This window comes from Lissotriton vulgaris, chromosome 1_1, assembly GCF_964263255.1.
Source record: "Lissotriton vulgaris chromosome 1_1, aLisVul1.2, whole genome shotgun sequence".
Lineage (NCBI taxonomy): Eukaryota > Metazoa > Chordata > Amphibia > Caudata > Salamandridae > Lissotriton > Lissotriton vulgaris.
In genome coordinates this window covers 1,424,974,054-1,424,987,353 of record NC_141685.1, presented here as the reverse complement: position 1 = coordinate 1,424,987,353, position 13,300 = coordinate 1,424,974,054, and the positions used below count along the sequence as shown (strand labels likewise).

General features: G+C 42.5%; 1 protein-coding gene across 1 annotated transcript in view; it reads right to left on the bottom strand.

Annotated features, from left to right (window-relative positions):
• LOC147750636 (lysosomal alpha-glucosidase-like) overlaps positions 1–7,138 on the bottom strand; it is an 817,641-nt gene extending 810,503 nt beyond the window's left edge. Inside the window, exon 1 of the mRNA XM_086967236.1 lies at positions 6,983–7,138. Coding sequence (XP_086823362.1) covers positions 6,983–7,028 — 46 coding nt within the window. The 5' untranslated portion in view covers positions 7,029–7,138. The remainder of the gene's footprint in view (positions 1–6,982) is intronic.
• Between the last annotated feature and the right edge of the window lie 6,162 nt (positions 7,139–13,300).

The following is a 13,300-nucleotide window of genomic DNA, read 5'->3' as shown; positions in this document are numbered from 1 at the left end:
CAACTTCCCCACCTTACTCACGTATTTCTAGATAATATCGAGATGTATTTATAAAAAAGTGAAATATAAGGCTAAATGTGCCTACTGCGGTCTTCTACAAGCTCAATGACCTGTAGAAAGACAAAAAGAAATATCAACTAATGGTTACCCATGTACCGGGTAGTTCAAGCAGGTGCAGTCACCTGGAACCTCACCATTTGCTTTTAATAAGCCCTGTAAAGGAAAAGACACTAACATCACATACAACACAGAAACACAAATACTAGGAGTTACTGGCAATAGTTGTCATACTTATGAAGCTTGCTTGCTTGCTTCATGAGCAATAGGAACATCTGGGGTGTTTGCTATTTTTGCAATCTGTAGTGAGAAGTAATGCAGGTGTAAAAATACATTCTCACTTACTTAGGAAGTTTGTTCTTATGGCCGTTTAGGTTTTATACTCACAGGATCGGGACATAGTAATCTCCGCCTTACCCCCACACGCTGCTCCGCTGAAGTGAGGTGATCACAGTGTTTTCGCTATTTATACCCTGTACTTAATTGAGCGGAAATGTTACATGGCCAAACATGGGTGTTCCGATGTCTATAGTTAATTGAATGCCCTGGTTTGGAAAGTCCGATCATTAGCCATACATATTGCGGCTTGATGTGTCAGAAGGGGCTTGTGATCGGCGAGCATCGCTACAAACGAGTGGTCGTTTAGCACGCATGCTCGAGGGTCTGGTGGTAATCCTTCGCGCATGCGTGTGGTGGCCTGGAATTCGTTCTCAGGCGGCAGTGGTCCTTCGCGCATGCGTCCTGGCGCCGAGTAAATGTTCAGAGGCGATGTGTCTTATCATAGCGATGTTGTCAGGCATATGTGGAATGACAGATAAACAAAGTATACAAAACCCATATCAATGATGGGAGTGTTGTCATGGGTCAAAGTTTGAGCAGTACAGGAGGGTTACTGTTATTAAACATCGATCAGTGAGAATCATTAATTTATATATATAATATATATAAAAAATTTCATAAACAATTCCTGCAGCAGGCTTAAGTTCCTTGAGGCGGTATTTTAGTTGGATAGTTGCCCCCAAGGCACCTCATCATTCAACCCTGTTAGCTGGGTGCCAAGACGGAATACCCATCTTTGTTCTTTCAAAAAGAGACTGTCCTCTGAAGGTAGTTGCTCAATGATTGTCCATTTCAGGTCATTAACACAATGTTGTGCCGTAAGGTAATGTGTGGCCATTTTTGTGGTGCTTTTCTTACAGCGCACGTTGCTTTTGTGCTCATTCATTCGTGTTTTCATTGCCCTTGTGGTCATGCCTACATATTCAAGATTACAGGAGCAGGTGATAAGGTAGACCACGTTTTTAGAGTTGCAATTTGTCATTCTCCTATGTTCCCAGGTTGAGCCATTGCGGAAAGTTAGTCTTGTGCTCTTCTGAGTGAGATGGCAACTGCTACAGTTCCCGCAGGGGAAATGGCCTTGTACTCCTATGGATGGTTGTATGGCCATGGATGTCGGTTTTGGTCTGGTATGAACCAACATATCTCTGAGATTGCGTCCTCTACGGTGAGCGAACATTGGTTTTTCCAAATTCAAGTTACCACATGTCAGTATACTCCAATGTTTATTGACGATCTTAGACATTTCGTTGGACATGGTGTTATAGGTCGTCACACAGATTGGTTGTTTGCCTTCACTTGGTTCTTTTTGTCGCTCTTCCAGTAGTGCCTCTCTGTTGTTATTTTTTGCACTCTTCATCGCTTTATCAATGATTTTGAACGGATATTCTCGTAGTTTCAGTTTTTCTTTCAGATCATTGGCCTGTAGTCTGAAGTCCGACACATCAGTGCAGTTACGCCTTAAGAGTAAAAATTGTCCGTAGGGTAAGTTTTCTCGTAGGTGCCGGGGATGAAAACTATCAAACCGTAGCAGGCAGTTCCTAGATTTTGGTTTGAAATGAGTGGTTGTTTTCAAACGCCCTCCTTCTGCATGTATGTTTACGTCCAGGAAAACCAACGTGTTGTCGGAGATCGAGCTCGTGAAATTCAGAAAGGCGTTCTGGTTGTTAAGCCATACTTCAAAGTCTTGTACAGATTGTCGGTCACCCTCCCAGATGACCAGGATGTCATCTATATACCTTCTCCAACATTTGATATTTGATCTGTAAGTGTTCTGGTTGTGAAGGATCTTGGTAGTTTCAAGGTGGTGCACATAGAGTCCAGCCAGACTTGGAGCAAATGTACTGCCCATGCTGGTACCATGGCACTGCTGGTAGATTGTTGTTTTGTATTGAAAAAAGTTTTTCTGCAGTGCCAGTGAAATGCATTCTAACACCAGACCTCTTGGAGTTTGGTATTTCCATGGCGTGGAGAATAGGATTTCCTCGATGATCAGGAGTGTCTCGTCGTGGGGCAAGCTCGTATAGAGACTTTCCACGTCCAAGCTGATTAAGAGTTGGGTCAGGGGGTCGAAGGTCGCATCCTGAAGTAGTTGTAAAACAGACTTGGTGTCTTTTAGGTAAGTGTTGGTTAATTGTACCAATGGTCGTAGGAAGGCGTCTGCAAAATTAGACAGAGGTTCCAATATGGAGCCGATGCCAGAAACATCATCGAGGAAATCCTATTCTCCACGCCATGGAAATACCAAACTCCAAGAGATCTGGTATTAGAATGCATTTCACTGGCACTGCAGAAAAACTTTTTTCAATACAAAACAACAATCTAACAGCAGTGCCATGGTACCAGCATGGGCAGTACATTTGCTCCAAGTCTGGCTGGACTCTATGTGCACCACCTTGAAACTACCAAGATCCTTCACAACCAGATCAAATATCAAATGTTGGAGAAGGTATATAGATGACATCCTGGTCATCTTGGAGGGTGACCGACAATCTGTACAAGACTTTGAAGTATGGCTTAACAACCAGAACGCCTTTCTGAATTTCACGAGCTCGGTCTCCGACAACACGTTGGTTTTCCTGGACCTAAACATACATGCAGAAGGAGGGCGTTTGAAAACAACCACTCATTTCAAACCAACATCTAGGAACTGCCTGCTACGGTTTGATAGTTTTCATCCCCGGCACCTACGTGAAAACTTACCCTACGGACAATTTTTACGCTTAAGGCGTAACTGCACTGATGTGTCAGACTTCAGACTACAGGCCAATGATCTGAAAGAAAAACTGAAACTACGAGAATATCCGATCAAAATCACTGATAAAGCAATGAAGAGAGCAAAAAATAACAACAGAGAGGCACTACTGGAAGAGCGACAAAAAGAACCAAGTGAAGGCAAACGACCAATCTGTGTGACGACCTATAACACCATGTCCAACGAAGTGTCTAAGATCGTCAATAAACATTGGAGTATACTGACATGTGGTAACTTGAATTTGGGAAAACCAATGTTCGCTCACCGTAGAGGACGCAATCTCAGAGATATATTGGTTCATACCAGACCAAAACCGACATCCATGGCCATACAACCATCCATAGGAGTACAAGGTCATTTCCCCTGCGGGAACTGTAGCAGTTGCCATCTCACTCAGAAGAGCACAAGACTAACTTTCCGCAATGGCTCAACCTGGGAACAAAGGAGAATGACAAATTGTAACTCTAAAAACGTGGTCTACCTTATCACCTGCCCCTGTAATCTTGAATATGTAGGCATGACCACAAGGGCAATGAAAACACGATTGAATGAGCACAAAAGCAACGTGCGCTGTAAGAAAAGCACCACAAAAATGGCCACACATTACCTTACGGCACAACATTGTGTTAATGACCTGAAATGGACAATCATTGAGCAACTACCTTCAGAGGACAGTCTCTTTTTGAAAGAACAAAGATGGGTATTCCGTCTTGGCACCCAGCTAACAGGGTTGAATGATGAGGTGCCTTGGGGGCAACTATCCAACTAAAATACCGCCTCAAGGAACTTAAGCCTGCTGCAGGAATTGTTTTTCAATTTTTTTATATATATTATATATATAAATTAATGATTCTCACTGATCGATGTTTAATAACAGTAACCCTCCTGTACTGCTCAAACTATGACCCATGACAACACTCCCATCATTGATATGGGTTTTGTATACTTTGTTTATCTGTCTTTCCACATACGCCTGACAACATCGCTATGATAAGACACATCGCCTCTGAACATTTACTCGGTGCCAGGATGCATGCGCGAAGGACCACTGCCGCCTGAGAACGAATTCCAGGCCACCACACGCATGCGCAAAGGATTACCACCAGACCCTCGCGCATGCGCGCTAAACGACCACTCGTGTGTAGCGATGCTCGCCGATCACAAGTCCCTTCTGACACATCAAGCCGCAATATATATGGCTAATGATCGGACTTTCCAAACAAGGGCATTCAATTAACTATAGACATCGGAACACCCATGTTTGGCCATGTAACATTTCCGCTCAATTAAGTACAGGGTATAAATAGCGAAAACCCTGTGATCACCTCACTTCAGCGGAGCAGCGTGTGGGGGTAAGGCGGAGATTACTATGTCCCGATCCTGTGAGTGTAAAACCTAAACGGTCATAAGAACAAACTTCCTAAGTAAGTGAGAATGTATTTTTACACCTGCATTACTTCTCACTACAGATTGCAAAAATAGCAAACACCCCAGACGTTCCTATTGCTCATGAAGCAAGCAAGCAAGCTTCATAAGTATGACAACTATTGCCAGTAACTCCTAGTATTTGTGTTTCTGTGTTGTATGTGATGTTAGTGTCTTTTCCTTTACAGTGCTTATTAAAAGCAAATGGTGAGGTTCCAGGTGACTGCACCTGCTTGAACTACCCGGTACATGGGTAACCATTAGTTGATATTTCTTTTTGTCTTTCTACAGGTCATTGAGCTTGTAGAAGACCGCTGTAGGCACAGTTAGCCTTATATTTCACTTTTTTATAAATACATCTCGATATTATCTAGAAATACGTGAGTAAGGTGGGGAAGTTGTGCCCCCGTCCTGAAGAAGGAGCTTGCCTCCGAAACATGTCGACGCACACCAGAGGTCCTGTTCATTAATACAACAGATCTGACCTCACACTGCACCTTTTTTTATTAGTACCAGCCAGAGTTTAGAATAATTTTTTTTCCAATATACTCATGTGCCAGGTACTTTTTAAATCTTCACCACGTCCCACCACTCACTTGTAAATACACCCTACACACATGCACCACATATAGTCATTAACTATAAGTGCTCCCACGTAGTCGTAGGTCGCAGCACGCCGCATCCCGTTAGAGGGGTGCAAAGACCCCGATGATGAAGCATGACACCAAGGGGCCTGTTGGTGTGTGAGGGGTATTTTACAAAAGACTAAGTGCTCCAACACATGTTGAACACTTCACCCTACCTGCGGGTTGGATTCTCTTTGTTTATTAAAGACATTTCAACAAAAACACACATAGCATATTCGATAAATGGGCTCGCACAAATTACCTTTGGACTGGTACCTCAATACTGCCAAGTTGCACAAATGACACCCCTCAACTAGTCCTATGTGCTGGAGGGTTTGTGGGGAGGTGGGCGATATGCTCCATTTATGGTGTAATTGTTCTAAAATAGAACCCTTCTAGAGAGAGGTCTTCTAAAACCTCTGAACTATTTCGGGCTATTCGATATCAATGGACGTTATATGGATGCACATATGGATAAGGATATGTGACGCACATTACCAATCTAAATGCCATAAAACACTGGTCTGGAACTGCATGGGGGCCGCAAAGACAACCGCAAGAAAGAACTCCCCACGTCTCTGGACAAGTATGGCAATGGAAAATGTTTAAGAGGCCAGGATAGTACTAATACTGACTTTGACAAAGCATGGAGCCCATTACTGTCATTTTTTTCAGAGGGCCCTTCTTCGGGGTCATATTCACCAAAGATGAAGATGCTGGAACTTTTTTGAGTCTAGAAGACGAAGCATCGAGGCAGCAATGTGAACTTTACCAAAGTGCCCTAAACAGTTCATAATATTAATGCCAAAATAAAACTGTCATGGACAAGCAATATGGATTTTCTGCTACCCTAAATAAAGTCTACCTAGATCAAACATGTGGGCTTGGACGAAGACCTTTTAAGGGGGAAGAAACGGAGGGGTGGGCTTTGTTTTTTGTTTTTTTTCTCCAAGAGAAATGTTCATACAGTGAAATATCCTCCGTGTTTGGTATCCTATGGGTGCAAGTGCGTGACATTATCTTGAATGTATCATGCATTTGCTTCCCTATCCGAATGTATGATTTTATGCAGCACTCAATAAAATTGCTATAGTTAGAAAAATATAGCCCTTGCTTTTCCATGGTTAAGTACTAGCCACATTTTGCTGGCAGGTCATTTGGAGGCAGATTTACAAAAACAAAGACATTTCAAGCACGGCCTGTGCCAATCTTCCCAACATCTTCCTAGAACTCTCTGTTTTGCTTCAGTTTTTAAGTATTCGCAGTCTCATGCGCAATGAACCTTGACAGAGACCTCACCAGCTGTTGTAGGGAAGGCAGGAGGGAGCTGTGCGGTGGCAGTGACTCTGCAGATTGTGGTGAAGCTATTCTTGTGGTATAAAATATTACAGGCTAGGTGCAGTGCTTAGTTTGTAAAAGAATACGTGCCACATCCCAAAGTTTTTCTCAGAAACCTGCAGCCTAATAGGGGTTGCAAAAAAGCCTCTTCTAACCATCTCCCGCAATTATCTGGCTGGTCATTTCGCTCTTCCACTTTGTTTCTCAACCTTCCTTTCTCCCTTCCTCGCTCGTGTCGTAATCCTTCATTCGCCCTTCCTCGCACTGGATCAAAGATTGATGAAAAAAATAAGTTCTGTTTCCCAAAAACGAGTGGTCGCGGGCCTCATCGGTAACCACCGCTCAAACTAAGCACTGACTGTAAACGCCTTCTGAGTGCAGAACTTCATAAAGAGATTGAAAATGTGAATGTTTCTAAATTAAATAAAGACTGCAGCAAACCTACCTGCAAGAGCAGCAGTAAAAAGACGTAGCACCTGCATCCGATTCATGATTGAGCAAGTACCTGGACTAAATCCTGCACTTTTATGTTCAGCTAAACCACCTCTGACTGACCCGCATATTGTGAAATGGCAAACATTCCGGGGACAGAAACAGGCGCAGACTCGTGCTAGTGTCCGGTCCTAGCAGCGATAAGGTAATGTCTGACTCTGCCGGACGCTTTCCAACTCTCGTGTGTCCGACGGAAAGGACCGATAAGCAAGGCCGGGCACTCGAGGTGGGGTCGTTTTCGTTTAGATATGCTCCAAAGAATCATGACATGTGTGCAAATGCTACCGTTTTCATTACTCAAATATCATTTATATATGTTAAAAGCTGATAAAGCACCAACTTCATCAATTGTTTTAACTTTTACGTTTTCAAACTGAATTAAGGAAATGTCCTCAATTCACACCCTTCCTCCTTTATTCGTAAGGTGATTCCTTCAGGGTAAATCGTTTCCTCCCGTTTTCACAATGTCGTAGTTTAAGCCTGTTTGCCATTTTGCATATCTCTTAGTGAGTCAAAGCAAGTTTTTTAAATGTTGGTTTCAAAACAGATGTCTGGTGTCTTGATGCAGTTAAATAAAAAGTGTCACCTTTACCCAATGTAATGGTACCAAATAGATGAACGACTTTGCTGGGAGCCCTACTTGTGAGCTACACCCAGATGTAAGCTGCAAGTGATTAACTTAATAATTTTGTCCACCATACAGAATCCAACACCTTTCAATACATTTAGACTAGGATGAAGATATAAAATAACATGATTTTTATTTGTTAAATATTTTGTTGAGTTTCTCCAAATAAGAAAAGTACCATGGAATCAAACTCAGAGGGGCCGATTCACAGAACTAAGCTGAGACAAAATCCTAAATTTACTACTTTTGGCATTCACAGAAGCCACCTACGATTTTTGATATTCACAGAATGCACTCACAACTCCTAACTTTTAGTCAGCACTCGGGCCGGAATTTCCACACCTGGACCGTACTCTCAGCACCCGAACGGTACTCTCTGCACCTAGACCGTACTCTCCGCACACAGACTGTTCTCTCCGGCTAGGGCCGTACTCTCTGGCTCGAGCAGTAATCTCAGGCTGGGACCCATAAAATGCAATCAATGGGCCGGATTGCAATTTTTACAATAAGGAACATTAGGAATCTGTGAGAAATGGTAGAGGAGGTCATGAAAAACTGCTTGGGCAGGGGAAAGGGTACGGCCAGACACTACATCATAACCCAGAAAAGTTTGTTCCTTTGTATCATGGTACAATTTTCTCTCCCTTCAGTGTTGACTGTAGTGTCAACACTCTACAGTCAACACTAAGGGTGCGCAAATTGTGCACTGTATGTACCATGACGCAAAGGAGAAAACCTTTCTCCGACATTATGTAGTGTCCGTCCACACCCATTTTCCTGCCCAAACTGATTTTCATGATCTTCTCTACCATTTATTCCACGTTCCCAAAAATGCAATCTGGCCCATTGATTACACTTTTTCAGATCCCAGCCGAAGATTACGACTTGAGCCGAAGAGTACAGCCCTAGCCTGAGAGCACAATCCTGGTGTGGAGAGTACAGTCCGGGTGCAGAAATTCAGACCCGAGTGCGGACGTAAAGTTGGGAGTCGTAAGTGCATTCTGTGAATACCAAAAATCGTAAGTGTCTTCCAAAAGTAGTAAGTTTAGGATTTTGTCCCAGATTAATCCTGTGAATCGGCCCCAGAGTTTCTTAGAGCAAGAGGTGCAAGCTCCTTACCCAGGTCAACAAGCATTTGTAATGCAATAGGTCTTGCATTTGCGAGAGTTTAAGCTATTGCTAATGTAAATGAAAATGCCTTTTATTAATCTGTTTTGATAATAAAGACATAAATGAAAGGCATTGTCATTTACAATGCCAACAGCTCAAATTCTCCTAAATGCGAGACCTATTGCATTGCAAAGAAGTGGCCACTATTGTCCTCTCACATCTGCTTGAAACATGAAAGTGCGCATGGTGCGCTGAATGCTGCAGGAAAGCACGTTGTACCTACAGTAGGAGAAACTAATTAAAGACAATAGTGATTACGGACTAAATAAGACGTACCGCGTAACAACCGAAGTAAAAGGACCAGTCCTCATGGAGATTACAAATGAAGACAAGGCGGTACTAAGGAGGGACTAACAAGCTTGATAAAGAATCAGAAGCCGACATTTATGAAGGACAATGATACAAGCATGAAAAACATGGGCGGAGAGTGGGCGGAGGTTTAAGTCCATACTCTAATACAGCATGCCTCGCAGAGCAGCGCATGCGCTGCCCAGGCTCAAACTAAAAAGGAAGATCATCCTGGAGACATTCTGAAGTCATCTGCAACTATTCCTGTAACTATCTGAGGAAGTCATCCTAAACCATTCTGAAGTATGTGTATGGTGAGAAATATTTAAATGACATGACTCTAGAACCATCACAGCAACTACTCCCGGATTGCTTCCTGATTATTTCGTGGAAAACATGTAATGATGTTTTACTACTACAGGATCATCCCATGATTAATTCAGGATTCTGCGTTATTACTCCAGGATGATCCTGTAAGAATTTCAGCATGGATCTGTGTTATTACAGAATGATCTTGTGATGACGTCAGAAAGAGGCTGTATTACTCAAAGGTGATCCCTAAATTTATTTAGAATGGGTCCGTACTAGTCAGTAATGACTTCAAGATGGGTATGTATTAACCTAGGATGGGTTCCGGCTGTATTACTGCATGGCAATTTCAATATGTGGATGCACTATTTTAGGATGATCTTGAGTAGTAAAATGTAAACCTTTGACATACATAGGAAGTTAAGAACCCTGCAGTTTTATTAGCTCATTGGCAGAGCAGATTACTGCTACAAAAAAAACCAATAAATGCTTCAGGGGTGGTCAACCAAAAAGAGCGGTTTCCTTGTCTGAACACAAGGAAACCTCTCACTATTTTATTTGTACACAAAAAGAAGAGGGAACCAAAAAAAGTATACCTGACTTGAAATTTACTTCACTTGCAACAGAAAATTTACCCAGGCCTAACTGTAAAGGATTTAGGATATGTTCAAGTTTCTCCAATATAATTCCACTATTACTTCTTTACGAGTTTTCTATGATTGCCACTTACCACTGCAACTTAATAACGCTTGTGTGCTGATTTATTGCACTGAGCAGAGATCCACTAATATTATTATTGCACTCCTTTTAATTCTGCCTCACCCTTATTCTTTCATTTGGATTACTGTCCTTCCAAACAAGTAATTTTCTTGACAGCAGATGTAAAGCAATGATTGTAAGTATAGAGGTTAGTACCATCAGTACAAGACTGGTCTTGAGTGAGTTACTGTGAATGTAAGAGACTGCTCAAGAGGTTTTTTATGGTTGAGTGTCTGTAAGTAAGCCTTTACGTGGTCAATTGGATGCTGCAGTTCAGTGGTGATGTGAATGATTATATGATAGATGTGGGTGAAGGCAAGCATTTTTTGGTGGTCCTTGTTGTTCTGAGTGAGTGCTGTGAGTGCAACTGGGTTGTGTTAGGAATGTGGATGCATAGTGAGTGTGGGTGCTGTGTAATTGTGCTGTGAAATATTACACAAATGTGGCAAGGACTATTGCAACTAACTATAAAGTATATTGCTGGTGGGGTTATGAGTGGATATGGGGCGGGCTAATGTTGCTGAATGATTGTGAGTTAGTGCAGCAAATTGCTGGGGAGGATTTATGAGTTGTGTTGTGAAGGACTTTGGTAAGTAATGAGTGGTATGGTCTGCAAATGATGTGAAGAAGCAAATGAGTGTTGCAAGTGGCTGAGTTTTGAGTTATGGCAATGTAGATCTGAGCTGTGAAAGAAAAGTTGGGGGTCTGGGTCATGCTGTGAGGCAGAATAGAGTTACATATATCTGTTGGTGAGAAGTGACTGAATTGCTCATGGGACTGATTGCATGGGTGAGTGAAGATTGAAATGGCTGAGATAGGTAATTGGCGTGAGCAAGCTGGACAGTGGATCATTGCTGGTGTGAGTAAAAGGATGCCATTGTGGTTATGGTTGTTGGTGGGTGTTATGGATGACTGGAATTGAGAAAAACAGAGAAAGAATGATGCATGTAGCTGAAGAAGAGTGGTTTGATTAAAAGGTGTTAAAGGTTTTGAGGTAGTAAGCAAGTGGTAAGAGTTATTTAGAGGAGTGGTGTAAGGACTTAGTAGTAAAGCAGCAGAGGTGAATGGCTACTGAACATGAGTGAAGGGAAAGTGGTTTTGTGAATGTTCAAGGGATACAAATGCCAGAGTAAGGAGGTGAGTTGTGAAGTTAGTTGTTGAGATGAGAGGTAGATGTGTGGACAAGTGATCATGTGTTTGTGTGATAGTGTGAGTGGTTGCTGGCAAAAGTAAGTACGGTTGCAACTGCCTGAAGGCTAGAGAGTGAAGTGAGTGACTCGTGCTGCAAGTGTGTGTCATAGTGGGTGTTCTGGAGGGATGACTGCTATTGCATGCAGCTGAATGTGTGTTGTGAGGTGTCAGCGGACGGGTGATGGAGGCAAGTGATATTGCATCTTATTTGTTTAGTGTCTCTACTGGTGTAATGGGATGATGGGAGTCAATGGTCCACTCAGGTAACCCTAACAGCACCATATGAGACTTGAGCTCCACTTCTTTCCAGATAGTGTGCTTCCATTTGGCATGTGGTTTGGTTTTACCTTTGCACTGTGTTATGTTAGCATGAGCTTATTAGAAGTTTAAACGCCATTTTCCTTTTCTGCAGCCTCTGCACATGATACATTTTGTTATTAAAGCTTTTCGCCTAGTTGAATATTTTGCTTCACACGAGAATAATATGTTTGCTTATAATATAAGACTTGCTTGGTAATCTATGTCTGTACAGTGAGTGCTGAGGCCTTTAAGGTTATTTCAACACAGCGCGTGTTGTTCAGTTTGATCAGCGCACTGGCTAGACATAATACATATGCAGCTGTGGTCAACTTTGGGTTTTAGGCGCGATTAAAAATGCACTGCACAGAGCATCAGTTACACACTTGATGAATATTCGCATGCAGAGAGTTGGTGCAGGAGATGATGTGATCCATTTCTGCTGAACCCAAAGGTATGGGCCCGCCCTTTTGAACCCAAAGAGACCTTCTGTAGATATAATATAATATACTAGCAAGGGAGGGTAAACTGAGGTTCTATGTAGACCTTTTTTCTTTAGCATTTTAACATGCATTCTCCCTTTGTATTTTATGGAATAGGAACTATGCTGCTAACCTTGTTCCTTATAATATGTTTGCTTGTATTAGCTATGATACTGCGCTTGGGAACACTGCATTAGAAATAAACATTTCAAACTTGCACGTGTCCTCATTTACTCCTCGTTCTGGATTGATATGTTAGTATAACGAAAGAGTGTTCATGTGTTCCACGTTACCTGAGGTGTTCTAAGTCCATGTTCTGTGTTGTCTAAACATTGGGGGTAGGTAATAACCAATGAGACACTGATTGCTAGTCTGGTAGGGGATGTTGGATACTAAGATGAGTTTTGGCACACCCTAATTCACTGAGGTTCTAAGTCTCTATGCACAGTTCTGTATAGGAGCAGAATTCCTGCTACATGGCGCCCGATCGTTGGTGGTCTTATTACATGACACTTGAGTAGTACTTGTATCGGTCCTTAACACCCTTCACTATTGTTTGCGGAAGACAGTGGTGTTGGACAAACCTACCTACATAGGTCTTTTCAAGCTTGATTCTTTCAAAACGGTTTCTTTGAATTACTACCCAGTTGTGCTAAATAGTTTTTATTGTATCTTTTCCTTTCTGTGTCACTATGGCCACGGTGGACATTGCGCAACATAGTCGCATTGCGGTGCGCAATCACTTTCAGAATTATAACGTCCCCGTGGATGGCATGGCAGTAATTATGGTGGTGTGTGCAGAGGTGGCTTACCCGTACAAATTTTTTTATTCGTGGGTGACCTTCCTAGCTGTGAACGCAAATACTACTGTGTTCGGCACGTACAGTCCCACTGCTGTGATGCAGGACTATGCTCCATATAGGACACAGGAAGTTCCTATTAATGCTTGGCAGCACCGAGTTTGGTTTAATGGCGTCCTACCCCACTCTTTGACAGCTCCGAGGTTAGGTCCCTTGTCAATTCCAGGCGCGACTTGGCCTGTTTTGGCTGGATTTACACCTCATCCTAAACACGGGCTTGTCCCATAGCTGATATAAGATGACTACACGTAGTTGCAATTAGCGTGATTCGGTTGTTAGTACAATAC